General features: G+C 29.1%; 4 protein-coding genes and 1 long non-coding RNA gene across 9 annotated transcripts; 3 read left to right on the top strand and 2 right to left on the bottom strand.

The window, feature by feature from the left end:
* The first annotated feature begins 61 nt into the window (after nucleotides 1-61).
* Nucleotides 62-3,625, top strand: LOC127072994 (protein Skeletor, isoforms B/C). Its single transcript, XM_051013953.1, has 13 exons — nucleotides 62-298; nucleotides 871-1,090; nucleotides 1,153-1,261; nucleotides 1,340-1,578; nucleotides 1,652-1,820; nucleotides 1,903-2,014; nucleotides 2,088-2,224; nucleotides 2,296-2,431; nucleotides 2,494-2,683; nucleotides 2,755-2,855; nucleotides 2,928-3,182; nucleotides 3,261-3,368; nucleotides 3,438-3,625. Exons 1-13 carry the CDS (start codon nucleotides 232-234, stop codon nucleotides 3,623-3,625), a joined length of 2,031 nt encoding a protein of 676 aa, XP_050869910.1. The 5' UTR covers nucleotides 62-231.
* On the bottom strand, nucleotides 2,869-9,109 carry LOC127072995 (protein fem-1 homolog C). Of its 2 annotated transcripts, none has more exons than XM_051013955.1 (9): nucleotides 9,003-9,109; nucleotides 8,003-8,485; nucleotides 7,406-7,714; nucleotides 6,944-7,307; nucleotides 6,810-6,870; nucleotides 6,544-6,726; nucleotides 6,225-6,473; nucleotides 6,005-6,130; nucleotides 2,869-5,920 (listed from the first exon to the last, which is right to left on the bottom strand). In XM_051013955.1, the coding sequence occupies exons 2-9, from the start codon at nucleotides 8,412-8,414 to the stop codon at nucleotides 5,699-5,701; spliced, it is 1,926 nt and encodes a 641-aa protein (XP_050869912.1). In that variant the 5' UTR covers nucleotides 8,415-8,485; nucleotides 9,003-9,109; the 3' UTR covers nucleotides 2,869-5,698. The 2 variants fall into 2 exon arrangements, with proteins under 2 accessions (XP_050869912.1, XP_050869911.1); XM_051013954.1 differs by having other exon boundaries at nucleotides 7,997-8,485; nucleotides 9,003-9,108.
* A 50-nt stretch (nucleotides 9,110-9,159) lies between these two features.
* On the top strand, nucleotides 9,160-12,080 carry LOC127073003 (luciferin sulfotransferase-like). The gene is made up of 8 exons (XM_051013974.1): nucleotides 9,160-9,383; nucleotides 9,457-10,011; nucleotides 10,091-10,294; nucleotides 10,382-10,478; nucleotides 10,544-10,700; nucleotides 10,765-10,885; nucleotides 11,481-11,575; nucleotides 11,650-12,080. Coding segments are annotated over exons 2-8 (990 nt in total). The 5' UTR covers nucleotides 9,160-9,383; nucleotides 9,457-10,010; the 3' UTR covers nucleotides 11,965-12,080.
* LOC127073015 (uncharacterized) lies at nucleotides 10,554-13,469 on the bottom strand. The gene is made up of 4 exons (XR_007785643.1): nucleotides 12,317-13,469; nucleotides 11,978-12,080; nucleotides 10,779-11,525; nucleotides 10,554-10,684 (listed from the first exon to the last, which is right to left on the bottom strand). It is a non-coding gene; the product is annotated as an uncharacterized LOC127073015 (long non-coding RNA).
* A 45-nt stretch (nucleotides 13,470-13,514) lies between these two features.
* Nucleotides 13,515-24,948, top strand: LOC127072986 (mitogen-activated protein kinase kinase kinase 15). 4 transcript variants are annotated; one of them, XM_051013919.1, is made up of 24 exons: nucleotides 13,515-13,635; nucleotides 14,003-14,140; nucleotides 14,240-14,448; nucleotides 14,559-14,753; nucleotides 16,054-16,223; nucleotides 16,562-16,730; nucleotides 16,806-17,105; nucleotides 17,889-18,142; nucleotides 18,235-18,394; nucleotides 18,623-18,976; nucleotides 19,109-19,370; nucleotides 19,472-19,609; nucleotides 19,697-19,863; nucleotides 19,934-20,029; nucleotides 20,168-20,307; nucleotides 20,403-20,558; nucleotides 21,093-21,188; nucleotides 21,678-21,790; nucleotides 21,864-22,033; nucleotides 22,106-22,370; nucleotides 22,615-22,942; nucleotides 23,040-23,193; nucleotides 23,273-23,349; nucleotides 23,434-24,948. In XM_051013919.1, exons 2-24 carry the CDS (start codon nucleotides 14,104-14,106, stop codon nucleotides 23,501-23,503), a joined length of 4,080 nt encoding a protein of 1,359 aa, XP_050869876.1. In that variant the 5' UTR covers nucleotides 13,515-13,635; nucleotides 14,003-14,103; the 3' UTR covers nucleotides 23,504-24,948. The 4 variants fall into 4 exon arrangements, with proteins under 4 accessions (XP_050869876.1, XP_050869875.1, XP_050869877.1 ...); XM_051013918.1 differs by having other exon boundaries at nucleotides 21,081-21,188; XM_051013920.1 differs by lacking the exon at nucleotides 21,093-21,188.
* Nucleotides 24,949-27,970: the final 3,022 nt, after the last annotated feature.

Below are 27,970 nucleotides of genomic sequence, written 5' to 3'. Positions count from 1 at the left end.
GAACGAATCACCAACCGGTCGAACGCTCGGTTTGCTATCGCGTCATTCCTTTCATTTTATATCGTTCCGTACCTCCAACGTGCGTGTGTGCCTTCTCAACGTCGAGGAGACGCTATTTTATTCTATTTATCTTCTATGTACATACGTTTTCTATCGTATGTACACCCCATCGATCTGATCAACGCATAATATTTTCCTGGATTTCGAGGGAAAGCTCGATAAGATGAAGCTATGGCAAACGCCATAAAAACGTGGAGAGCGAGCGCTCTTATGGCGTGTCTGTTTCTCTCTTATAACGGTACGTGTCGTTGATGTCTCCTTCTATCGAGCTGGCGCGATCCTCCGAATCAATGAACTTTTCAAGGAAAAATTCATAAAGCTCATTTTTCTTTTTATTATTCTTCTTTCTTTCAGCTCTTGTTTGCTTTTTCGAAAGTCATTTAATTAAATTCTACCTAATCATTTGACCATCAATTGGTCTCGTAATTTTAGAATTATCTTTCGATTTCCATTATGAATCACTTTAGTGGAATGAATAGAAAGACGATATGGATCGTTATTACCTAGAAGAGTTTTATATATACATTTTCTTGATATTTTTCCGTTTAAAAAGCAATTGTTATTATCTAGAAAAATTTTATATATACATTTTCTTGATATTTTTTTGTTTAAAAAACATTTTTTAAACAAACAAAAATCAAAAAAAAAAATATCCTTTCTATAAACTTAATTTCTTTTCTTCATTCTTTTCTTGTATCTTTTGAAAGCCTGATAAAAATAGATCGAGTGAATGGATAGAATGAGTATGTCGGTCGACGGACACGTAATACGCATAAAACAATTTTACGAAATACGTAATTTGATCGACAGGTTTGGCGGAGGAAAATGATGAGGAATATAGGGGAAAGTATCTTGGAAGATTGAATGCGTATCATCATCAAGTATCTGGTGAGTTATACGCAGTCGATGAGTACACGCTGCTTCTAACTACCTTCAATTACGATGGTAACGGAGCAGATACGTTCTTCTGGGCTGGTGCATCCAATCGGCCAGGTCCTCAAGGTTTCATCGTACCTGACGAGTGGGGCAAGTAAGCGACCTTGAATAATTCGTTTAACTTTCATGCCTTTCAACTTTTTCACTGATTTTCAGGACCAATATACTTGGTCGATATTTCAATCGGGATTTTACGCTGACCTTGCCGGACAACAAAAAGATAACGGATATTAAATGGTTCGCCGTGTATGATTTGGCTAGTCAGGTTGTTTTTTGCTAGATTTATTCATTCATTCTTTTCATTCTTGTACATCAGTTTTAATAATTATCTTCGATTTTGTAGAACACATTTGGCGATGTCTATATTCCTGAAGAATTTGATCCACCAGCTCCTCAGAAGATCTCTCAGCTATCCAAGAGATCCCATGATGTATCGTCTGAGTCGATAGTGATCTTGGATTCGAAGACAATCAGTATACCGCAATTTACGTATGATGGAACAGGGAATGATACGTATTTCTGGGTTGGCTTAGGTCCTCAACCTTCGAGCAAAGGAACGAAGGTTCCTGATGAGTATGGATAGTAAGTAAAGTAGATGTTTATGATAAGCTTTATTTGATGCATGTCTTCATTATTTATTCGCCTCTTTCATCAGCCTGGATCCACTACGTGCTTATAAAAAAGAGGATATAATAATTCAATTGCCAGGAGAAATGACTGTCTTTAACGTCGATTGGTTGAGCGTATTCGACGTAAAAACTAAATCGAATTATGGCTCGATTATTATACCAGACGGTCTTAACGTACCACCATCTTTAGTTAAAGTAAAATAATGCTTTCTCATGATTAAAAATCGATCATTTTATTGTTCTAAGCGCATTTATTTAACATGTTCTCGATTGACAGATTGTCAAACATACGCAATCTCTGCCGAATTGTGTTCAGCTCCATAAACGTTATCAAGTTAGCTGGGAAATCTTTGGCCCACAGATCACGATACAATTGGCTGGTCAAGTTGGTCAGTAATTTTATTATCTCATAAAATAAATAGGATTCTTCCAGTTTTTAAAGCTTCATTTTGATACTTATAGCCGAAGATGAGTACATGGCTTTCGGCTTATCTGGTTCTGATAGCTCCAGCCAAATGGAAGGTGCAGATGTTACCATTGCTTATATGGATGGTACACGGGGTTATGCCACTGATTATAACATAACGGCAAAAGCACCGGTACGTATATTCTTAATTTCTATTGATAAAATATAGAAATAATTATTAATAAGTAACAATTTGTAAAATAGTGTGGAAAAGTCCTTGGACAGTACAAGGGTGTTTGCAAGGATGAGCTCTTAGGTGGACTAGACAGCAATCAATTGTATACCGCGGTAAGAGAAAACGGCATCAACACCATCACTTATAGGCGAACGCTTAATTCGTGTAAGTATAAATATGGAAATAGTTTTGATAAACTCCAACTACAAACAATTTGCAATTTTTAGCTGATCCAGGAGACAAAGAATATCCTACGGATAAGCTGGCTTATATAATTTGGGCGTTAGGAAGATTAGACGAGAATATGGAACCTAATTTCCACGATCTCTATCCTAAAAGTGATTTGCGATTAGAATTGAGTCGTCAGGAACCAGAAAATACCTGTATGGATTTCACGGAAGATAATGAAAAGCTCGTGTGAGTGTTAGAGTTCACTGTTGATAGTAATGACTATAATTTGAATCCATTTGCATCAAACTTATTTTTAGAATACCTTGGGAAAAGGCAGAAATATTCGATAGGAGTATTAGAACTTTTAAAGCTACTATTGGACCATCTGGAGGAAAAAAGGGTTATCAAGGAATAACAGGTTTGTAAACATATTTAATCACTCTTTGTAATTTAATTATGTTTTTAGTATGATCATAATTTATCGTAATAGGACAAACGTCGATGGGTTACGCGTGGTACATTGAAGGTCAATTAATACCGGAATTGTATTTACGTCGAGGATTAACATACAACTTCGTTGTCTACGGAGGCAATAATCCTCATAGTTCTAATTTGTATCATCCTTTAATTATTACGGACGAACCTCACGGAGGCTACGATAGACTCAGCGATATTGCACAAAGTAAAATAAGAGTGTTAGCTGGTGTTGAGTTTACTAGAAGAGGTCGACCAAGACCAACGGCAGGTATCTTAAATGATAGAATTATTATTTAAAAGAATTAACTTTATGAGTTGATCGATATAAAAGCATGCTTATTTACAGTGGGTCCTCTTTGTTTGAGCAAGCATGACAGCAGAGATAGAAGACTAGACGATGACTTTTTATCTTTCAAGAAGTTTAACAGAAGTCTTATATATGTTTGTGAACCTGGTAAGTTCTGATCGATATATCTTTCATAAAGAAATTATACGACTTTACTGTATACTCATGTATTTGTAGGCGAAGGAGGTATTCTAGAAGTGACGCCTAACACATCGTGGCCAGATGTTGTTTATTATAATTCCTTTACTCATGCAAATATGGGTTGGAAAATATATGTTGTTGATGCTTATTCCCGAAGCGAAGCAATTTTACATAACTTATCCCTGACTGTTGGAATAGTGGCTGTGTTTTTTCGTCTTTTATAAATTTAGATACATTCTAAGAAAATTGATCGTCCTTTTTTATTATTTAAAAATGAAGTAATTTTCACAAATGATTTTCACAAGTAATCTTCGATAACTTATTTATTAAACTTGACAATAAGAAAATTATTTACGATTACTATTAAGACAATGTCTTCTATTTATGGTCGAATGACTTTCTATTATGATCATGTTTATCATATGAAAATCACATCGTCGACATTTTATATTTCGTCCTTTTTATTTTATTTATATATTGTTCCTTGCTTATTATTATAGTGCCAAAGGAAACTTTCTCACAGTTGCCAAAAGCAATACATACTATATATCTTTCGTATGTTGTATATTTTGATCGAAATTTGATCAAAAATTATAATGGATAAGACGATTGATTTTATATATTTTTCCTGCGTGTTTGCTTTATTTCTTTTAATAATATTAAACATAATACTCATATGAATATCAATGTGTGTATATTAAGTTTCATAAACATTGTGTATTTAGAGATACATATATTTATTATATTACAAAATAATTTTTATATAAGATGTAAGATATAAACGATCGTGTTAAGTACTATATTCGTTATATATTCTTGTCTTATATATTTACAAAATCTCATTCTTAATATTCATTTATCTATAATCTGGATTTTTACTAATTTTTGCAAACTTAACATACTTGTACTGTGGTATACATCCAGATATAATTTCTTATTATTATATACGTATATTTATGTCATATCACCTTTTATAGCCATATTTGCTCAATAATCTCAATTTGTTTTAATATATTTGCAACGAGCAAAGAAATTTAAGACAATATAATCAGAGAAATATAAAATTTGAAAATAAATGTCATACATACAAACATAAAACATCTTTGGTACTGAAAGTAAACATTTTAATACTGTGTACCATGCGATCTGCTTTTGCACTAAAAGGTGTCAATGTTTAAAAAAAAGTTTTGAAATGTATACATAAATAAAATGTATAAAAGTATTTCGAAACTCATAAGCGGATTTTTAAATTTTACTTGTATTTATATACTTGTATTTATATTTATTTTAAATTTTACTTGTAAGCAATTATCATGCATTCAATGAACAATTTTATAAAAACTATATAAGCAGTCTTTTTAAAATGAATATTTTATTAGCCTCTATCTACAACTGAAAAAAAATATACTTGCTAAATCAAAGAGAAATTACTTTTTTGTAATAATATGATAAGAAAGGAGAAAGCAGAATGATAAGCTATTAGTCGTGAATCGATATCGTGTGTGATTATAATCATAATAATAATATATTTAATTTAATTCGGTACGCATAATACAACACTTTTTTAGGGAAGGATTACTCTTAACATTGATTACTCTAACGACATTGACGAATCTGATTGCACGGAGGATTTTAAAACCTTATCCCCACTGAATCAAAAATGAGGAACCTTTTGTTTATGTTCTATATATATTGAAAAAGTCGCTTGTTATCGAATATTTCTCCATATTTTTGTTGCCATTAACAAATGTTACCGCTTCTTGTCTATTTCCGTTCAGAACAATAAAGATTAGAAAAAAATATGAAACACGGCCACACGCGGAAACAGAAACAAATGCTCTTCAATGTGAATGTAAATCTAGTCTTGAAAACAAAACAAACCGAAACAAAACAAATGTTTCTCAAATTACGTTGCTTCAATGTGACCAAAATGTTTCTATAAGTTGCTGTTGAAAATATTCTGAAACATTCAGCAACAAGAGACGACAGTAAATTCCTTATCATTTCAGTGAGGAGAAGGCTCAACAACTCTGGCCTGGGATAAAGCTTTCTCTAAAAACTAGCATATGTTTTGCACCACATCATCAGTAATGCAAAGAAAAGAATAACCTAATACTTATCTCAACTTGATGTAGTTTAGAAATGTATGTATCGGTCGCGCATACACGTACATACACCTGCGATGTTTTCTTAGAGAAAACATTCAAATTATTCACATCCTACAATATTACTTTTGTATAGTAAAGTGCACGTTTTTTTTTTTTACACACTTTCATACTATATATAAAAATATATGTTTATTCCCTGTGAAATTCCAAAAACTCTTGCAATGCAGATGGCAATTCTATACAGTCAATACCATATTTACACATGGCATGTGCCGCGTGACATTGTAAACTAATATATTTAACGAGATTCACATTATTACCAGGATAAGAAGATATTAAATCTGCTGGAGTATTTCCAGCTTTATTCGGAGTATCTAAATGAGCCCCATAATCCAACAATAATTTTATGAGCTGCGTTTAAAAAATATATAAAAAAAAATTATAAATTTGTTTTATCCCACATACCGATAAACAAATGTAACATAATATACTTACTGGAACGTCAAACTTCTTAACTCGGCTTGCTATATGCAAAGGAGTTGATCGTGATGCATTTCTTGCATTGACTTGCGCTCCACATTCTAAAAGTAACTTAACAACTTCCAAACGTGGAAAAATTACCTAAAATTTTATTAGTATTTTTTTAAAGTAATTTAATAATATTATATAATATACTAATGATATATGTTTATATAATCAGCAAATCTGGACAAACCTGAGTTTCATTAGTGGTAGTAAAATAACTTGTGTTGATAGTATTCAAACTAGATACACACAGATGCAAAAGAGTATCTTCTGCATATGCAGATCTTGGATTTTGTTTAACTAATTCATGTACTAGTTGTTTTGTTAATATTTTCTCCTCATTAGTTTCTCCAGTTTCTATCAATAAATATATTAAATGAGTCACACATTTCAGGATACGTTCATAACTTTCTTGTTGCCTTTTATGCACTGGTCGTATCTGTAATGATTTCGTATTAAATCATAGCAACATTTTATATAAATATAATTATATAATTCTATGAACATACCTCTAATAATTCTTTAGCATCTATTAATTGGCTTGAGAGTAATTTAAAGATAGCTACTACATCACAGAATCTAGGCACCTTTTTATTTCCATTGCGATTCATGACCTCCAAAGTTTTTTCGTTTAAATCAACCATAAGCTTCAATAAAGCTTGTGCTGTTAGATATGTGTCAGCATACAAAATCTGTGATGTCAAAAATATTATTATATATATTTATTAAATACTTTTTATATTTTAATATGCAATATATACACATGCATACTTACAGAATCTTTTTCAACACGAATTTCTAATGCCCTACGCCATAAATCTATGCAACGTTGATATCTATAACAAAAAATTATATAACAAATTTTATAAAATTATATTTTATCAAAACAGATTATATCAAAATATATACCTTAACGCATCTGCATATGAAGCTCCCCTAAACATTAACCTTAATAATGTATCTTTATGATGTGGTCCTAATATTCTTTCACATATTAATAAACTTTGTATTCGCATTGCATCTATATCAAGTGCAATTGCATTTAATTCCTCTAGAGTAGTAAATTCTGTTGCATATCTGTAAGTATCTCGTTTGGGTAACACAGGTCTTTTTTGTAATGGTTTACCATCTACCATGTGAGAGTTTCTAATTTCCATAGCTGCTCTCCAATACTTTAAAGCCATTTGCGTATCGTTTTGATCGTAAAAAAATGTGGAACCCATTAACTCATTAGCATCTGCTAATCTTTCTGGAGAATAAGACACGTTTTCCACTAAAATAATATGAATTAATGAATAAAATCTATGTAAATAAATTCTATATAAATTATATAGATTTTCATTTTAACATTAAATATAATGAATCTTTTACCCAAATATTCAAATATCGGAATGGTCCCTCTTAAACAAGCAATTTGAAGTGCATCATCATTAAACCGAGATCTAATATGAGGATCTGCGTTATGTTCAAGAAAAAGTTTGGTAGTTCTAAATCTATTCTCTTGAATAGCATAATATAAGGCGGTTTTATTATGAATATCTCTAGCATTTACATCAGCACCATGCTGCAGAAGGAAAATGCACAATTCTACACTCTGTATTGAATTTATTAGACATGTTCCACCATTATAATTTGGTTTTGATATGTCAGCACCATTTTCAACCAAATAGGATACAATATCTAAAATATAAAATATCAATATGAAATAACATAACAAAAAATCTTTCTAGTCATATATCAAATGTTTCATTACTTCCTTTATGCAATATTATATCAATATAGTATAATTAGTAATAACGCAATAAATTTAAATCTTGGAAATAAAAAATAGATCTAAATCTACAGATAATTATATCTTTGGCTCAATATTACTTGCTTATATATATTAAATTACAGAAACTTTGATAATAAATAATATAAAAATATATGTCTATAACTATTAAAAAAGGCGTATTGTATTACCCATACGTGTCATGAAGCATGTTGACCTTACTGGAGTAGAACCCGAATCTGAGACAGCATTAATATCTGCACCGTGAGCTATCAAACACTTTACTACAGGAAGTTTTTCAGATACTGCAGCACACCACAATGGTGTAACATAATGTATTGATCTATCATCAGATGCTGCATACTTTCCTCTCTGTTCAATATCTGCATCACATACTGTTATCAGATATTCTACAATGTCTACATGACCTCTTTTGCAGGCAATAAATAATGGTGCACATCCATCTATTTTATAAGACACAATTTCTTTCCTAGTTTCAATTTTACATTTTTCTATACGATTTCGTAAAGTATATGATAGGTGTGCACCAGGTCCAGCATATTTGCATTCATCCATAAGATCATCAAATATTTCTTCCGTGGAATACATTGTTTGATATTTATTAGATTGTATATTCTTTTTCCCAAATATTATACATAAAGTTCTCCTAATTTAAATCTCTAAAAAGTACGAAATAAATATTATGTCAAAAATAATACAATTTTTTAAATCTGAGAATTAAGGACTATGTAAAATTAAATATATAGAAAGATTTGTGCATGTACTTTTTAGTGAATTAAAAACTTTTACATATCTCATGACAATACACAAAAGAACAGACGTTTCATATTAGAAACAAAGAAATAAAGACGAGGACAAAGAAAACTAACCTGATGAAACTAAACTATGTATATACAAGCTTATAAGACAGAATTTGCTTTAATAATATTTAAGAAAATCTCTAATTAATAAAAAACACAATATAAAATACAATCATAAATTTGAGAAACAGTATTTTCTTATTCTATAGAGACTAAAATGCAGATATTTGTAAGGTTATACTCGACTTTCAAAATAAACTTACTTAACTTTCAAAATAAATTTTACTACACATATTTGCATTGTTACGCACTACATATATTAGGTATCACACATGTGTGCATTATGTTAACATATAATAAATAATTATTAACTTACCCGTAACAATCAACAACACACCCCATCATATAAACGATGGAAATATTACTAGTTTTCTTTGCATTGTAAATGACAGATCTAGTCAATAAATCACGTGATTAAAATTACCAATCACGTGATACTTTTGCGTATGCGCAACAAACGTTCATTTTATTTGATTTTGTTACAATATAATAACGGGATGAATGCATGGAACATAAAGCATGAAGGTCCATTTGTATACAACAGTGCTCATTTCGAAGTCATTTCGTGTCCCGATCGTGTATCGGACCGAATTGATTACCATAATTTTATATGTAACAATTTATATCCGTGGTCCGGACTGATATTTTTCCTGTTACCTGGTCTGACCACGGAGATATACAGATACAACAGGGAATTGTATAACATGCTTAAACATATCTCGTTTGTGCATGACGCTATTAATTTTTAGGACTGTATTTACATTTTTCAGATACTATAATACCCGGATATTCTCTGATCATATATAAATATTCGGACAAAGAACGACTATAGCACGATAGTATATAACTGAACATAAATGGATCGTATATAAATAAATTTTAATTTTAATAAATACAAATATTGTATTATGAAATGAATAAACAAATATTTCTTTATATGTAACATATTATTCAATACAACAACATTCAAAATATGTAACAAATCTATACCATGCTTTTCCGTTAAATTATCTATCAAAACAAAATAATTAAAATCTAGAAATATTTATTAACGTAAACACGCAAATAAATATATAATAAGTAAATAAATTAGTAATTAAGTACGTTAACGTAGTTTCATTTTATAAAAATGTAAAGAAGTGGAACGGTTGAGTCTTTTAAATAAAAAAAAAAATTTGCGGAGATAGTAGAACGAAGATGCTTCGAAAGTAGTTTGACATACATTACACATTTCCACAGCCTTTTTTAAATCAGTATATCTCAGTCGTATATCGGTCTGCAGCTTATACGAATTCTACACGTTTTTCAAGAAGTACTTTGAACAAGTAAGTATTAAACAAATTCTATTTTTTGCTTATATCGTATAGCGTAACTATACCGTTGACCAAAATAAATTGATTACAGTGAATAAAAAATCTATTACATTTTCAACCATGGAAGGCAATTTTGCTGATAAATTGGATTATATGTTCGGAGTAAAATCAAGCTTTTTCAAAGTAGAACCAGGATACTGTTTATTACCTCCTAATTACGCGTTCTTTGCTAAAAAAATAAGAGATATGAAAATATATGAAGATGACGTATGGGTAGTTTCTTATCCTCGAACTGGTGATTTGAATGTTCCAATTATTTTTGAGACAAATTATAAATGGTAAAAGTGTAATATAGTGATATTAAGTAATATTTAAATTATAGGTAGTCATTGGGTACAAGAAATGGTATGGTGTATTGGAAATAATTTTGATTATGAAACCACGAAAACTCTTCTGGTAAAACGTAATCCATTGCTCGAGTAAGAATCTTGATACAAAGTAAATAATTTAATTACAAAAAAGCATAACAGCTGGTATGTTTTAGAGCATCAGTCCTTATGGTCACAGGAAATTATGTAGATTGGTTTTCAAAGTTAGGCGATTCAGTAGAAAATGTTGTAAATGCATCACGACCTCGATATATTAAATCACATTTACCTTGGGATTTATTACCTACAGACATTCACTTAAAAAAACCAAAAGTATAAACACACATTTAATTATGTTTATATAAAGTAACGCTTATAAAAATTTATTATCTTTCAGATTATATATATTACCCGAAATCCTAAAGATACATGTGTGAGCTTTTATCATTATTGTAAAGTGTTTCATAATATGAAAGGCAACTTCGAAGATTTTGCGGAATTATTTGTAAATGAGAATGGTATTAAATGCACATCAAAGTTATATGTTATTATAGAATATATGGATGTTCCCACTTTTTTCTATACAATGCCAGCATATTTTATGGGAAAAATATCATTTAAATATAAACTCAAAAATGCAATATTAAAAAATTACAACAGAAATATGAGATAATAACAGACTTGTTTTCATTTGATATAGTACATATTATAAAAATAATTATCTAATATTTTTACATAAGCTTTATTACTTTTTGCTTACTACTTGAAGTAAAAGTTTACTACTTGAAGTTATGTAGTAATATGATTCACTGAAATAAAAGGAAATCAACAAAAAATTCAGAATGTAATCAATTTAATTTTTGATATATGCTTACTTTAAAATGGAATTAAAATAAATAAATATTATCAATCTATTCTTGTACAGTATTGAACAAAAACCATTATTATTTTTATTATAACTTTTTAACATAGCATTTTTGAGTCTATGTTAACATGATATTTTCTTTTATTACTACTCGTAAAATATCGTTACATGGAAAAAAGTCTATACATTCTATTTGTATATTTGTATGTATAAATTAATAATAATTTTTTTGATATTTTATATTAAAGTTCCAATCGGATCCTTCTGGAATCACGTACTTCCTTTTTGGAATGCTAGAAAACAAAATAATATTTTGTTTTTAACATATGAAGATATGAAGAAGGTTACATATAAGAATACTTATTATAATAATATTATGTATTTGTAAAATGTTTTAACTATAATTGAATTTTTTAGGATCAAGCTGAAATAATTAAAAAAACAGTAAAATTTCTTGATAAAACAATAACAAATGAACAACTTATTGAACTTAGCGAACACTTGAAATTCTCTAAGATGATGAAAAATCCTGCTGTGAATTTAGAACATATATTAAAAGAAAAAAATTTTGATGAAAATAATCCTGATGTAAAATTTATAAGAAAAGGTAAAATTGGTGATTGGAAAAATTATATGTCAGAAGATCTAAGTAAAAAATTTGATAATTGGATGCAGAAACATTTAGAAAATACTGATTTAAAACTGGATACAGAAAGTTCCATATGTGAATAATAATGAAAATTACCTTCTTATTATTTACTTTATCTAAGCAAGGATAAAGTTACATATATCAAAAAATTGCTACATATAACAGAAAATAATTTCTGTATGTTATAATATATATCGTCCTAAAAAGAATTTTATATAACATGAATATTAATACAATATTAGAAATAGAAAAATCTATATATTATATTATAAAAATCTATATATTATATGTTATAATTAATTAATTAAACATGTACTTATAACAGAATAAAATGTATTTTGATTTATTAATTATCAGTTAAAAACTAAATAATTTCATATTACATAGATGAAGCTAATTAACTCAGTAGTGTTTAATCTGCATTATATTTTATACCTAAATAAAAATAACTCTGTATTCAATGTTTTTTAGTGAAAATATTCACATTACTTATTGGTAAATCCAATATTACACTGTAATAAATAAGAATGGTTCAGATTTCACCACATATATTGTTTCTTATGGAAAGATCCAGTAACAACTATGAAATATATAAAAAATCTGGAAAAAGTACAAATTCAAAAAAATTGATAACTTACTTGAATGACTATGATATTTACGAGATCAAATTCTACAACACAATGAAGCAATATCGAATAGAACTCGACATTAAATCGTTGTGTTATATGTGCGACTTCTAATTTTAAATATAAATAGATTTAACAAATATTTGCCATTACACATATTATTATTTCATTGGAATTATTGAATTAATAGTCTAATCGAGATTCCTATTACGCGTAGAAATATAAAATTATCGAATCAGTGATGCTCATCGTGTTTTGTAATCTTATTCGTTCTATTCTCTTGCACTTTTATATAATATTTTACATAAATCTAAAAATAGTTGAGATATATACATACATAATATACGTAATATCTAATTAGTAATTGTATAATTAATTACACAAAGTCTGGCTAGTTTTTTATACTTTACAATACACTATGAATTTGTAGAAACATTTGAATAGATATACTGTATATTTCTACACACATATGCGTCACAAATTTTCTTTCATTGTGTGATATTGAAATGTAACTTAGCATGTTCTCCTGTTCATTCGTCGACTCTGGTCGATCGACAAAAGTGTTTTACAATACGATGAAGAAACATGCACTGTTTTCATCCGAGATTTTTCGTTGCATATAAAGGACATATACAGTCTTTCGACCTCTTATCGACTTTATACTACCCTAATAATAACGTTGAATACTTTCTCTGCATCTCTTACACTCTTTGAGAACTCATTTCACTCGATAAAGGCAATGATCGATAAATGCTTTACGAGTTTGAAATTTTTCTCTAACTTATCTTGTAGTTTTACTCTCAGTTATTTAAGTAGAAAATAAAAATTGATCAGTTCATGAAAAATGTCATGAATGAATGGAAAATCTGTAATAATTACTTTGACCAATATAACCAGCTACAGATTAAAAGAAAATATTCATTTCTGTTTAATCCATTATATCTCGTAGTGTTTCTATTTTTGAATTAGTAAAGTGAGAGAGAAAGATATAGAGAACTATGTATGCACCATCTATGTGAAGGGAAGGAAACTTCTTGTAGTAGGTTGTACTTGTGCACGACCTCGAGCTCGGATTTGTGTGTTCTAGAAGAAATGGATAGAGATTTTTTATGATGTACGCCATAAAAGGTATTTTTTTCAAACTTTTTACAAATTAAATCACTTCATTTGCCGCGGTTGTTTAATTAGCGAAGATTCATTCAGCAGTTTTCCAAAGTGATTTATTGTACAGACGATCTTAAAACAAATGTGACTGTCATCAAACATTTTTGCTTCTATAATTTACACTTTTTGATAATCCATACCATAAACTATTTTCTACTTTGTTATGTTTATTATAAAGAATATTTCATGTACAAGAACAGTTTTATAAAGTCTAAATAAAAATTTATTTCTTGTTTGCATATATAGTATATATTATCAATATAATTATATATATATGTGCTATATCATTGATTGTAGTAATTAATTCAAATATTTTTTTCTTAATATCCAGAGAAAAGTACAAGTAAATCAATCAATAAGATTTGTGACTAATTATAAATTTGGACAAAACTATCTTTATAGAGTGACGGTGATAACAAATATATAGTTAACATGCCGTCCACTTGTGGAGATGCTATAGATGTACAAGGTATTAAAAAACATATTTTATAATAATATTCCATGAAAATTACATTACATATTATTTGTAAGATATAACGTAAATGTAATAAATATTATTTCTTTATAGTTGGAATAGTAGATGGTATATCTAGTACAGATAGTATTGGAACACAGAGCGATGTTTCTGGAAATACTACGGTATCTGGGAGACCTAGAATGGATGTAGCATGTGTATTAGATCTACAGCAACCAGAACATCTTGCACAACGAAAAAGAGCTTTAGAAGAAGTAAAACAAGCATGTCATTTAGTAAATGCAAATATGCATCATATACAGGTATATCTTTAAAAAAAAAAAGCTTATGAATTAATTATAGAATGAGTTTATAGATGCAAATAATATAAGCATATTTTTGTTATATAATTTAAAACCTACTTTCGTTGTAGTTTGAAAAACTCGATTTCGGAGAAACAAATGTTTTGGATACATTTTACAATGCAGATGTAGCTGTGGTTGATTTAAGCATTCAGTTACAACAATCTGCACTGTTCTATCATTTGGGTGTGAGGGAAAGTTTTGGTATGAAAGAAAATATCTTGCTTCATAATGATGTAGATACTGAAGCTACAATTAGACTTAAGGTATGTATGCTTTAATAATAATCATAAAATATATGACATTATAAAATCCAATATATAAGAATAATGCATTAGATCAACATGCGTTCAATATAAATTTTTTGTAATTATCAATAAATATAAAATGAAAAAACAAATAACAAATTTTATCGAGAAGTATTTAGAATAGATATTTAGAATAGTATCTAGAAGTTTTAAACTCTCTTAACATAGAGGTGTAGATGTCAATGGGAAGTATAATGATCAATTAATAACCTTGTCCATTTATTAGAACTATAATAGACACACTGAAGCAATGGTCTTAATTAAAAGTCTTATAAATAGCATGTTCTATAAAATCAACCTACTATATCTATTATATCTCAGTTAAATACTTGTGACGCATTACGAAATTTAGTTAATTATATTTTTTAATAAGTTATATTCTCTTTCAAATGCGTTTTATATAAATTAATTAAAATTTGAAATAATTATTTTTTTATATTAAATTTCTTAGCGAAAGTTATTGAATATGAATTATAAATTCACGTCATTTGCTCTACTAATGAAAATAGTACAGATCTTAAATAAATATATATTATGATAAAACCTATTTGAGATCATAATGATTCGCGCGCATGCGGCACATGCGATATGTCTTATTATCTTCGCGAGACTCATACTTCGTCATTCTCGTATCTACAGTTGAACGGATTATATCTAAGTCCATTATTCTCGTGTTGAATCATTAATAACTAAATAATTAATATATATTATTATCATTTTACGTCATTTAATAATTGTTAATTACTATCGCCGATATTCAAACGTGTTTCATAGGATTCATTTCACCACATAGGAAATTTCGACATCATAAAAATTTATTTGAAATACTCGAATTATATTAACAAATAAACGAATTATGTTCGTTTCGATAGAATCGGTATATGGACAATCCTATCACATATCTAATATGTAGTTCTACCATGTATGGAGCTGAAAAACATGAGCTCATGCTCTTAATATAGCAGTTACCATGGTGCTTACTGACAGTGCACTCTAATCGAAATTGCTCTATATTTTTCGTTCTATAATACAATTTATATTTATATTTATAGTAAAATAATCATTAAAATTTCAAAGTTCCATTTGTAGTAGGTATAATAGGAAATTATATCTTACCAAGTATATTATATTCTATCAAGTTAAATTGTGATAGTGACAGACTGTGCATTAAAGAAACATGGATACATCTAAAGTAATGCTTTAATATATTTTACTATAATATATAAAATAATTAATGTAAATAAAATAATTGTTACAGTTATCATGTGGTAGTTACACATTTGTGTCATATCGTGTAACAGAGTGTGGTTCTTGTGTTGCTACTTGTCCAGCAACTAGTAGAATTACAGGCGAAGAATCCATAGATCCAAAACAACACCTTACATTAAAATTAAAGAAATTATTTCAAGATGTTGAAGTACAATCCAAGTAAGTTTTATAATAATGTTTAAAAATGAAATATTTATAAATTTTGTATAAATTGTTGCTATCTGTAATATAAAAGCTAATATGCCATTCATAAATAATTACATCAGAGTCAAAAAAATCTTTATTGTCATCCTTATCTTATCTTTTTCTCGCAATCTTTATTAAAGTATGTATCATGTTAACATGAATAGTCTTTGTATTACTTGAAGTATTAAATTATGTTTTTTTATTTAAATGTAATTCTTCATACGATTAAATATAATTGCACATCATTGATACAAGTGAATGATAATTGTAGTTTTTATTAATATTATTATCATCACATTTGATGTTTCCAGAGCTCACATGAAAGAAAAATTCTTAGCAGATTTACGTAAAGCACGTGAAACCTATTCAGGAGAAGAACTCTCTAGAGCATTGAACAACATGCGTAAACGCTTGGATGATCCGAACGTTCTTTCTGGAGAAGTAGTGCTTAATGTACTCATTTCATTTCGAGAGATACAGGTAATTTGTATATTGTTGTAGTGTAATATGATAAAAAATGATAATATATTCGAATTTATAATATATTTGTTCTAGGGTTATGATGCAATGGTACAATTAGTAGATGATTTAAAAACTATTCCTACACATAAAAATTATATAAATACCCCTGCTATTCGTTACTTATATGCTTTTGCACTAAACAGACGAAATAAAGAAGGAGATAGGGAAAGAGCTTTGAAAGTTATTGAAAAGGCATTAGAAAAGAAAGAAAATCATGTACCAGACATGCTGTGTTTGTGTGGAAGGATATATAAAGATAAATTTGTTGAAAGTAGACATACAGATCAAGAAAGTTTAAGAAATGCTATCCATTGGTATAGGAAAGGTTTTGAGGTAATATTTATATATATGTATCTATACATATGATATTCTTCAGCCAGTGCATTACCTTGAAATAATGAATTTATCAAATTAAAATGATAAAAGCATTAAAAGTACTACAAGAAATTGATAATTCCTGATACAAAGTATATATAAATGACCAAGACATAATTAGATTCTAAATTAACCTTTGTATATGAAAATTTATACTGTGAAGAAATATAACAATGCTAACTTTTTGTAGGAATCAAGCCAATATAAAATAATGATTATGATGAACTTGTATCATATGATTACATATATGAATATTATCATATTATAAGCTCTTAATATTTAGAAATATTGATTACATTTTTAACAAATAAACATGAGTTAAGGTGGGTGAAATTCAAATAATTCAAAATAATTATGATATATACAAGTATTATATAGAAGTAGCAAAGTGTATTTATTATTTTGTAAGCTTTTTCTTTATTTTATACATACATTTATGTTTGTATATGGTATATTATTATTTATTTTTTTCTTTATATGACTATTATTGATTATAACAATTCTTTTATATATGTGATTGTCTGCACCCTTATCATTTATACAAATAGAAAAATTAATTATCAATTTCTTAGCTTATGGTATCCATATTTTCGTATGTTTTGATTTCAAATCTATTTTTCCAAGTTGATTCAATGGCTGTGGAACATTATATGTACAACAATATGCATGTAACGACATAAATAATTATAAATAACATCGAGGATCACAATATTCAGCATGATTATAATTTTTAATCATTAGGTTCAACCAAACGAATATGCCGGTATAAATCTTGCAACACTGTTAGTTATAGCAGGAAATGAATTTTCAAAGAGTGAAGAATTACAACATATAGGAATGGTATTGAATAATTTAATTGGAAAGAAGGGCAGCCTGTCAAGTTTGAAAGACTATTGGGATGTTGCAACCTTTTTTGAGATTAGTGTGTTAGCAGAAGATTACTCAAAGGCTATTCAAGCTGCTGAATGTATGTTCAAACTGAAGCCACCCAACTGGTATGTATAACAAATACTTTAATGTTTTTATTTTTAAGATAATTTTTATATAAAAGTTATGAATTTTCTACATAAAAGCAATTTTGTTATAGGTACCTGAAGTCAACTATAGGCAACATATCCTTGATAGATAGATTTCGCAAAAAAACTGAAGAGGCTGAAGTTTCACCTGAGGAGCAAATATTTAGTTTCTGGATGGACTACTTTGTGGAAGCCACAAAACCGGAAGTTGGAGATAGTATACGGTTTCCAGTAAGTTGATAAATGGAATCGTTCTACAAAGGATCCAGTTTTCAATTTGGAAGACTATGGCTTATAGTATTGCATTACGAAACCAGCTTGCTTCTGTACATTTTTGGTCAAAGTAAGAATAATATAAAATGCTTTTCTGTGCAGGTCCTTAGATTAATTTTTATTAATGATTTTTTTATTTTAAACTATTTATTGAAAATGTATTGTTTTATGTATTTTCTGTTTTAGCTTCTAGTGTTAGAGCCAACAAAAATTTTAATGCCGAGTTATGTGAATGTCAATCTTGGCGCAGAAGAAAAATCAATCCAAATATGGAATTTATGTTTGGATAATATGAAAAATAATTGCAAACAAGTACATGATTGGTTGTTTACTGCAAATATGATTCGAAGTGTGAGTTTATATAAGAGAGATGAGAGATGTCTCTTTTTATACGTTCATCAAAATTCTGATGATTTTCAAATGTATCTGCCATCTGTACAATGTAGGCAAAGATTTTATGATTTGGTCTTAGAAATGACTAGAGATGAAGAAGGTATGGTTACAGATTTGGATGCTTACATGACCGATGATCGTATGAAGGTCAGTAGGTTTATAGTAAATAAAAATAATATATGATTAATTAGTTAATTAAAAATATGTTATTTATCAATTTAAAATATGTAAAATGTATTACATATAATCTAGAATATATATATGTATTTATATTTTTAGTTTGAATATGAACTAGATGATCAAAATAAACGAATAGTACTTGGAAAAGGAACATATGGTGTTGTATACGCAGCTCGTGATTTGAATACCCAAGTGCGAATTGCAGTAAAAGAAATTCGAGAACGGAATTTGGGAGATGTTCAGCCTTTACACGAAGAAATTAAATTACATAGTCAGTTAAGACATAGAAATATCGTTCAGTATTTGGGATCGGTAAGTGAGGATGGATACTTCAAAATTTTTATGGAGCAAGTTCCAGGAGGTAAATATTAGAAAACACATGTGCACGAATACAGACATATTTATATATATATATTTTTTCTGTACAATTTTTTTTTATATAATTATTTTTTTTCTACTTAGGAAGTCTCTCTGCTCTATTACGTTCTAAATGGGGTCCATTAAAAGAAAATGAATCAACAATATCATATTACACTAAACAGATTTTAGAAGGACTTAAATATTTACATGATCAAAAAATAGTTCACAGAGATATTAAAGGTATATAGTACATATAGAAAATTGAACATATATGATCTTTAATAAAATTTTTAATATTTCATACATATTCCTGGTTTTAATTTTTAGGTGATAATGTGTTAGTTAATACTTACAGTGGAGTAGTTAAGATTTCAGACTTTGGTATGTCTAAACGTTTGGCTGGTCTTTGTCCCAGTACTGAAACATTCACTGGAACTTTACAATATATGGCACCGGAAGTTATTGACAAAGGTCAACGTGGTTATGGTGCACCCGTAAGTATAAATATATTTCTATGAAATATAATATATATCACAATTTTTTTATCATAAATTATGATGTTAGGCTGATATTTGGTCTCTGGGCTGTACTATAGTTGAAATGGCAACAGGAAAGCCACCATTTATCGAATTGGGTTCTGCTCAAGCAGCTGTATTCAAAGTAAGTAAAAATAAAAATTTAAAAAAAATATAAAAATTTAATATTGTCTATAAAAAATTTAATAATTAATTAAATAATTTAAATAATTTAATAATTATTAAATTTAATAACTACCAAATATTTGTATTACTCTCATAGGTTGGATACTATAAAATACATCCTGAAATACCATCTGAATTATCCGAGAGAGCCAAAAGTTTTATATTAAGATGTTTTGAACCAAATCCTGATGTGAGAGCAACTGCTGCTGAATTGTTGGAAGATCCATTTTTAAATGAGTGCGATATTTTATATTTATTGAATTAATATTTAATAATATACTAAAATATTAATATTACACATAATATACTCACTTTGTATTTAATATTTATAGAAAAAAGAAAACTAGTAGATTGGCAGCACCACCAGACTTTAGTAGAAGTATATCTGTTCCTGCGGATAGAATTGATCGTTTAGGGAAGTGTGATAAAACAAATAATAATCATATTGTAACTGCAGTTCCAATGCAAACATCACAATCAGATGACAGGTACTGTTGATATTTATAATTATCAAATATCATTTCTTTTTAAAGCTTGAGAACGATTTATACTTGAGTCATTACATTTTACATTCATTCAATGCTTGAACTTGACATATACGAAGCTTTGACGCCAACGTTTTCATTGTGATATTGTCGATAGGTGATAGCTGCTTTTAAATATTATGTGTAGTCCCAAAAGCTTAGACATTCATATATTAGAGATATAATTATCTATTTATGATGCAACACAAGAATACATATATTGTATACAATTTTGTAATATTATACAATATATGAATATTTTGTAGATACATAGATGCATATGGACATATATAGAAAAAGTATTTATAAAATTTAATTTCTTAATTTAATATTTATTCTTTTTTATAAAGTAGAGGTATAATTAACATTACTAAAATGATCTATTTTATATAACAATAGTATTATCAAAGATTACTTTTATTGGATAAAATTATAATCGGTATATAATTAACAAAGTATTACTATATATAATATTTAATAATTAAGAATTGCATGTAGTGGAGGGCTAACCAAGTCAAGCCCATTGAGAGAGCGCAGTCCAGCTCACCTTCTGTCTCCCATCAGCATGCCATCTGCAACTCTTTCTTTTAACAGGTATGATACCTTTATTGAAAATTATTGATGTAATGTGAATATACACATTATAGACTTTATTGGTCTTTTATATTATGAAAAAAACGTCTATACATTATTTACAACGGTATGAGTAGATAATTATGTTTTGAAATTTTTTATTTCCTTGTATCACACTATTATGGATAATAATATATTCCTAAACAATTCCTGCAGAAATTTATGTGATGCTTTTTATTGCTGAACTTACATGTGGTGAATGATATTGCTTTATCAAACATTTACATATAAAATATTTAAACAAGGGTGTGTGGTACAAATAAATTATAGTAATTGTTCTCATAATGTTAATTTTATTTATGTGATTAAATAAGTAGAAATTATATGTCAATAGAATGTATATATGTATGCTAAAATAAGTATTTTAATAGATACTTGTATATAATATATATTTGTGTATTCACAGGGAATAACATATAAATATAATAGTTTTCTTCTTCCTATCTTCAGCACAATAGGTAATACACCATCAATAGAAACAAGTGAAAGTGATGCGACTGGAGCTTCTATAACTAGAAGAAGTTCTTCTGGTGGATTATTATCACCAGAAGTTGAATTAGGAGGTAAGTGCATTCATATGCATAAAATTCAAAATTTATTAATAAAATAGTTGAATAAATGTCCAATTAATTGTAGGGCAATCAGGACATAAATCTGGAGAAGAACAAGAAGGTTTTTATCTATTAAAAAAAGATAGTCAGAGAAGAATGACACTGACAAGAGTTCTTAGTCAAGATGAAACAAAAATTTGTGAAGTTTGGATGAGAGGTATACATCAGGATGTAGGACAAACTGTTCTACGCATGGTAATTTTACGATATAGATTTCTAGATTATAGTAAATAATTCTAGCAAATACTAATATCGAATTACTTTTAGAATCATTTAATATTATTGATGCGTGGATTAAAGGACTACATTTCTGAACAAAATCAAGAAGTGATCATAACAGCTATACGCACATTGAAAGAAGAATTAGATTTTGATTCAACCGCGATTAACCATCTTCAACTGGCTATTTACTTGTTCCAAACAGCAGTGAATGAAGTTTTAAGAATGCATAGCATTAAACCACATTGGATGTTTGCATTGGATAACTTAGTAAGGAATGCTGTTCAAGCAGCCATTACAGTATTGTCGCCTGGTGAGTTTTTCTTCTTTATTTCCACACATACGTTACGTACATTTGCGCTCGCGTATATGAGTTTAGATTAGAAATTTAAATATGTAAAATCGAATTTTATATTAATGAAAATTTTTTAAATATCTCGTAGAAAAATAATTGCTAATAATAAGAAAGTTGAAAGTAGTATTGCAAGTTCTTCTTTTAACGAAGCACTGAAAAACACATTAATTATCAACGAACCTTTATGAAATTGATTTTATAGAACTTGGAGCAAATTTATTGGGACAAGAGCGCGTACAACCTGGTGGTCAAGGTCCTGAAGAGGGTTCTACATCTGGTGTTTCAACAGTTAATTCTATAAAGTCTCAAAAGATAGTTGATTCTGTCGATAACAAGTATTGGAAAGAGTATCATGATCAAATGGGCACTTTAAAAATGGAAAATATGAAGTTACTGCAAGAATTGTTAGATTGTCAGAAATCGTATCAAGTATTATTGCAGCAAGCTTTAGAAGAACAAAGAGCACAAATGAATGGATTGACTCATCTTTGTGAGAGTATTAACAGAAAAGCTTTAAGACAAGAATCAGGGTAAGCATTCCTAGATATAGTTTTTCTTTTTTTATAATATTATTATAATAATTTTTATAAAAAGCGCAAGAGAATTTATGTTATAATTTTTGCGCAGTTATAATTCTAGTATGTCTGGTTGTAAAAATGGGACTAATCAATCAGACTTATTACAAACAGAAAATGCAAATCCTACAGATTCTTCATACAGAGATGGAGCACTTATAAATTGGTTACAAGATCTTCAAATAGATGAAGTTTCGATCGATAGGGTAAATATTGTTTATTCCGTATTAAAAAATTAATTGGTTATAATTTAATTGTAATTATTTATCACTATATATATTACAGTTTATGTATGAGGAATACACTTTGGAAGATGTTTTAAATTATCTTACAAGGGATGATATTCGAAGACTCAATTTAAGGTAATTCTATTATATTTTTAATGAATAAATTCTATAAAATCTATTTATAGAAAAATTTAATATAGTTCTGTATTATACATACAGGGGCGGCATCGAACTAAGGATATGGCAAGCTATATTAAAATATAGAAGGGATCAGGAAAATACAAATTAAAGAAAACATAAGAAATACCTATCTCTATATTTTACGAAGTCAATCGCTCCTTTATTATTTGTATAAAAGTTTTCGAGCAGGGTAACGTACTTTCGTCAAGTCTGAATGCTATGAAATAATATTACATCAAACGATATGTTTCGTTTGATATATCGCTTGACATAATAGAATACATTGGATTTCCACTTGAGATCATGAGTGACACGATGATATTAGTAGTATGTCGCGTAGTTCCTAACTATTGATTAGTTGCAAATTGCTATTGTAAATATCAATAATTAACTAATAATGCAAAAATTTATGTAATTTTCAAAGATATGCATCATTATGTGTACATCTTAATGATACAGAGTGCGTAGTTTTTTACTGGTTCTGTCACATTTGATATTATCATCTTATTTTTTCTAAAGTAAGAAATATTCCGTTTATTTTTATCCGTTTTCGATTAAATCATTTGTTATTCATTTTCAGTAATCGACAATACATTTTTCATAAATTTAGATGCAACATTAATTGCATTTTTATAGAAAAAAACTACACACACGATTAGTATCGTTAATGTATCGTATACATTGCAACTCAAACCTCTGCTGCAAAATTCAATAATTAGAAAAATTTATAACATTTTATTGCGAAAATCAATTAAACCATTATCAAGAATATTTACATGACAATACTAACGCAGCTCAGAAATATTATATTTTTAATGCAATATTACATTATTATATAATAGGAAAGATTTCTATGTGGTTTAATGCCTGCTCACGTGCAAACTTGTTTTCAGTGCCTTGTAATACTGATTTATAACTGGTCATAACCGGTTACAACTATGGTTATAGTACAAGAAGTAATATTTATTTTTTCTCTTATATATTATCCAAATCTGTGTACCATATTATCTTTACATTTTTAAATAACAAAACATGAAATAAAGAGACAATATAGTCTTCCAAACTTAAAAAATAATACGCGTGAAACGATAATCAAGTAAATTATTTTTGGTCGTAACAATCTTTTAATAATACGATCGAAAAAATTACTTGATATTGCTTTGAACATCGATCAATTCCTATTTCAAGTGCCTACTCTGTTAATGAATACTTCAAATTTTTCATGTATTTGCGATATATTTTATATATATATATATATACATATATGATATATATATATATATATATATATATATATATGATATATATATATATATATATATATATATATATATATATGATAATGAATAGATCAATTGTTAACATTACTTTTTGTCATGTCAGACTATCGAAGGTGGAGAACTATCATCGTGACGAAATATTTGCTCTCGAGTTTTATATATAGAAACGAGAGTAGGTAAGTCGTTACACTGTTAAAATATTGTTGTTTCTGTCGCATAATAAAATTATCGTCGTTGATCTTAACATTTGCAATAAAGAATTGAATGAATGTTATATTGAATTTTGTGAATTCGTTTCAATCCTTTCCTGATACTATAAAAAAATATTTCACTGGTACGTTTCATTTGCGTCATGTAATAAAAAAACCGAAAAATCAAATAAAATGGGAGAAAATATATTCGTCTAGCGAAGTACTTCGGGATAACGGTAGACAATTATTGTGAAAATTGTAAAAGTTTGGCTCGTGTGAGAATATGAAGGGTAGAAGAGTTGACGCCAGTTGTATTCATTTAAAACGCATAAAAGTTTTCGTCAGCGAATACGTGTAAATGGTTTTATGTTTTTTATTTTTATTTTTTTTTACCATCAAAATGTTCTTCTTTTATTGCTCTTTTTCCATACGAATATGTCAGTACGGAAAAAAGCTACGATACGAAATATTCAGGATATTCCGAATATTAATCGAATACTTTCGATCTTTGGTTCTTTTATATGATTCACAAGAAGTGTATTTATATGGCTTATCTAATTATTGTATCTAAAAGCTAATTAAATGCTAATTAAGGTTTACCCGTATTTTTTATTGATACCGTTCTATTGGAAATTTTCTTTCGATTATTTTCACCCCTTGCGTTTTTAGAATTCGGAAGACTATTTTCACATTTGATGACTCCATTACGGCGTGCTTCTGTTCTTCTCTTTTTTTTTTTTATTATTTTTACATGATACAAAATACCGATGTTTTTTATAAAATTTATTTTCTTCCTGTATTTTTCCAAACTTTAAAAATTTTTAAAGGAACCATTGAGTAATTCGGGAATCAATATTTCGTAGAGATTAACTTTATCGAAAGGGAATTATATCTTAAAATATAATTTTTACCAGTACAACGAATAGAGCGGAAGAAGGAGGAAAAGGAGAACCCGATTCTCTTATAAGCGCCTTTATGATCTCGTTGTTTTCTTCGAGAATCGATACCGGTCTTGAGACACGCAGAGCTCTTATCGTCGTAACGCGGTTATCGAGGAATATTTTTCCACGCCTATCTATCGAATTGGCAGGGAGCAGCTGTTATTGCAACGACTCTGGCGGCCCTTGTCGTCATTAGCAATTCCATAACGAAAGTCTGGCCGTTTCAAGGGCGAGGATCTCTTTCTCTCACTCCCTTTCTCTCTTTTCCTCTATCGAATGCTCGCGTTTTTGCAAATATAAATGTAAATGCTTACATTCCGAAGGGTTTGGTTGTTGCTTTTTCTTTTCCTTCTTCTTCTTCTTCTTTCTCTCCCTCTGTTTCTTTTTTTCTTCTTCATCTTCGTAGGATTCGCCAAATATGAAATCGCGAATAAGGGAGTGGAAGAAGAGGTGGATGGAAGCGAATCTCAGAGAGAGCTTTACCGTCAAGCCGTTCGATCGTGCTTTTCCTCGATGGGGTAGTCCGTTGCTCATCCTAGCGTATTATTAAATCAGTTTCCCTCGCTTCGCCTTCTCTTCAAATACGCTACTTCCCTATCCACACTTTCCAACGGCAATACGTCAAAAAACTTCCTTACGAATCGTCGCACATTTTCTTCTCAGGCTCCGTCGCTAGAGATTATTTTTTAATATCCGTGATATCCTTTTTTCAGATGGATTAGCATGGAAAGATTTAAGATAGCTTTCTTCAACCTGTTAACTTGAAAATACTTAATTACGAGTCAATTTTATATCACTATCGAGGTCTTTTACAAAGCCTTCAATCCTAGCTCGTTCAGTCTCTATGTAAATCCAAGCCTAAAATTGTGTACGCAAGAGCGTCCTTTACTTTGGGCTCTTTGAAATCGCAAATAAAGCGGTGCAAACGAGCGCCGAATCAGAAGCCATTCCGAATGATCCCAGCCGAACGTGAAAGGGAGGTTTTACTCCGATCGAGCTACAAATCCTGGTTACCAGCCCTCTTTCTGTCTCTATCTCGCTCTCGTTTTCTCTCTCTTTTGGAGTGCCCTTCTCCCGGCCGCTTTTACCTTTTAATTAACTAACTACGGCTGTGAGGTACGTAACTAAAAAGGATTCGCATTCAAGGATAAAAGATTTTCAACGTCGCCCAAATAATCCATTTTCTTTCGAAAGGATAGAGTGGAATTGAGAGAAAAGGATTTTTATAATCATACGTAGAATACTTTAGCGTAAAATTATTTCTATCTTACTTTCAGTTTTGATTAATTTTTAAATGAAGTAACAATAAAATATATAGAAACAAATATTAACTTCACGAAGATGAGAATTTCAACTGTTAATTATTATTTTTAATAGCTAAAAATCCTCAGCTAAAAATTAATTAAATAATTTAATGATTCGTATGATTAGCATCAGTAATTAGAAAAATTTAATCATTAATTTAAAAGAGAAAAGAATCGTCGAACGACCTCGGATTATTACAAAAGAGAACAATGAGCCTTGATTCTCTCTCGGTCTTTTCGTCTTCCAACATTGTGACACCTCGTCGTCCGTAGAAATTAATTACTTTCAGCTTAAAATCCTTAATTTGTTGCTGAAGGGACAAGGCTGCGATGACCGAGAAGAGTCGACGCAGCTAGCCAATAAAATCTCTTTTCAATAAAGTCTCTCTCTTTGTTCTTTGCGCTGCTTTGGTCAGCATCAACGTTTGCGACGAGAGTATTCTAGAACTTAATACCAGAAAAAAGATATTGCTGAAAAGAGAAAAAGATAGCATTTTTTCGACTCGTCTACTGGCTTCGAATTAGTCTTTGGTTGTTAAGTTCTAGCACGTTTCGCCGAAAGGAGTCTGCGACCAATATTGCACCGTTTTCGGCACACCCTTTCTCTTCTCATAACACCCCAAAGGGCTACAAGGCAACAGATGTATCCGATACATATTCATATCCTCCACGTCTCTCTTCCCATTATTGTTACTGTTATTATTGTCAAGGGTTGGTAGATTCAGATCGGTATAACTATTAGAAGAAATACGTACAAATTTTAGTGGAGTCAACTCGAAAGAAAATGGAAAAAGAGAGAGAGAGAAAGAAAGAAACGTGCTAGTGATCCTCAATCCTAACTATAAACCTTCCACGATCAC

The sequence above is a fragment of the Vespula vulgaris genome, chromosome 2, assembly GCF_905475345.1.
Source record: "Vespula vulgaris chromosome 2, iyVesVulg1.1, whole genome shotgun sequence".
NCBI classification, from domain to species: Eukaryota; Metazoa; Arthropoda; class Insecta; order Hymenoptera; family Vespidae; genus Vespula; species Vespula vulgaris.
Note: the sequence above shows the minus strand (reverse complement) of the source record. Positions and strands in the feature narration are given on the sequence as shown.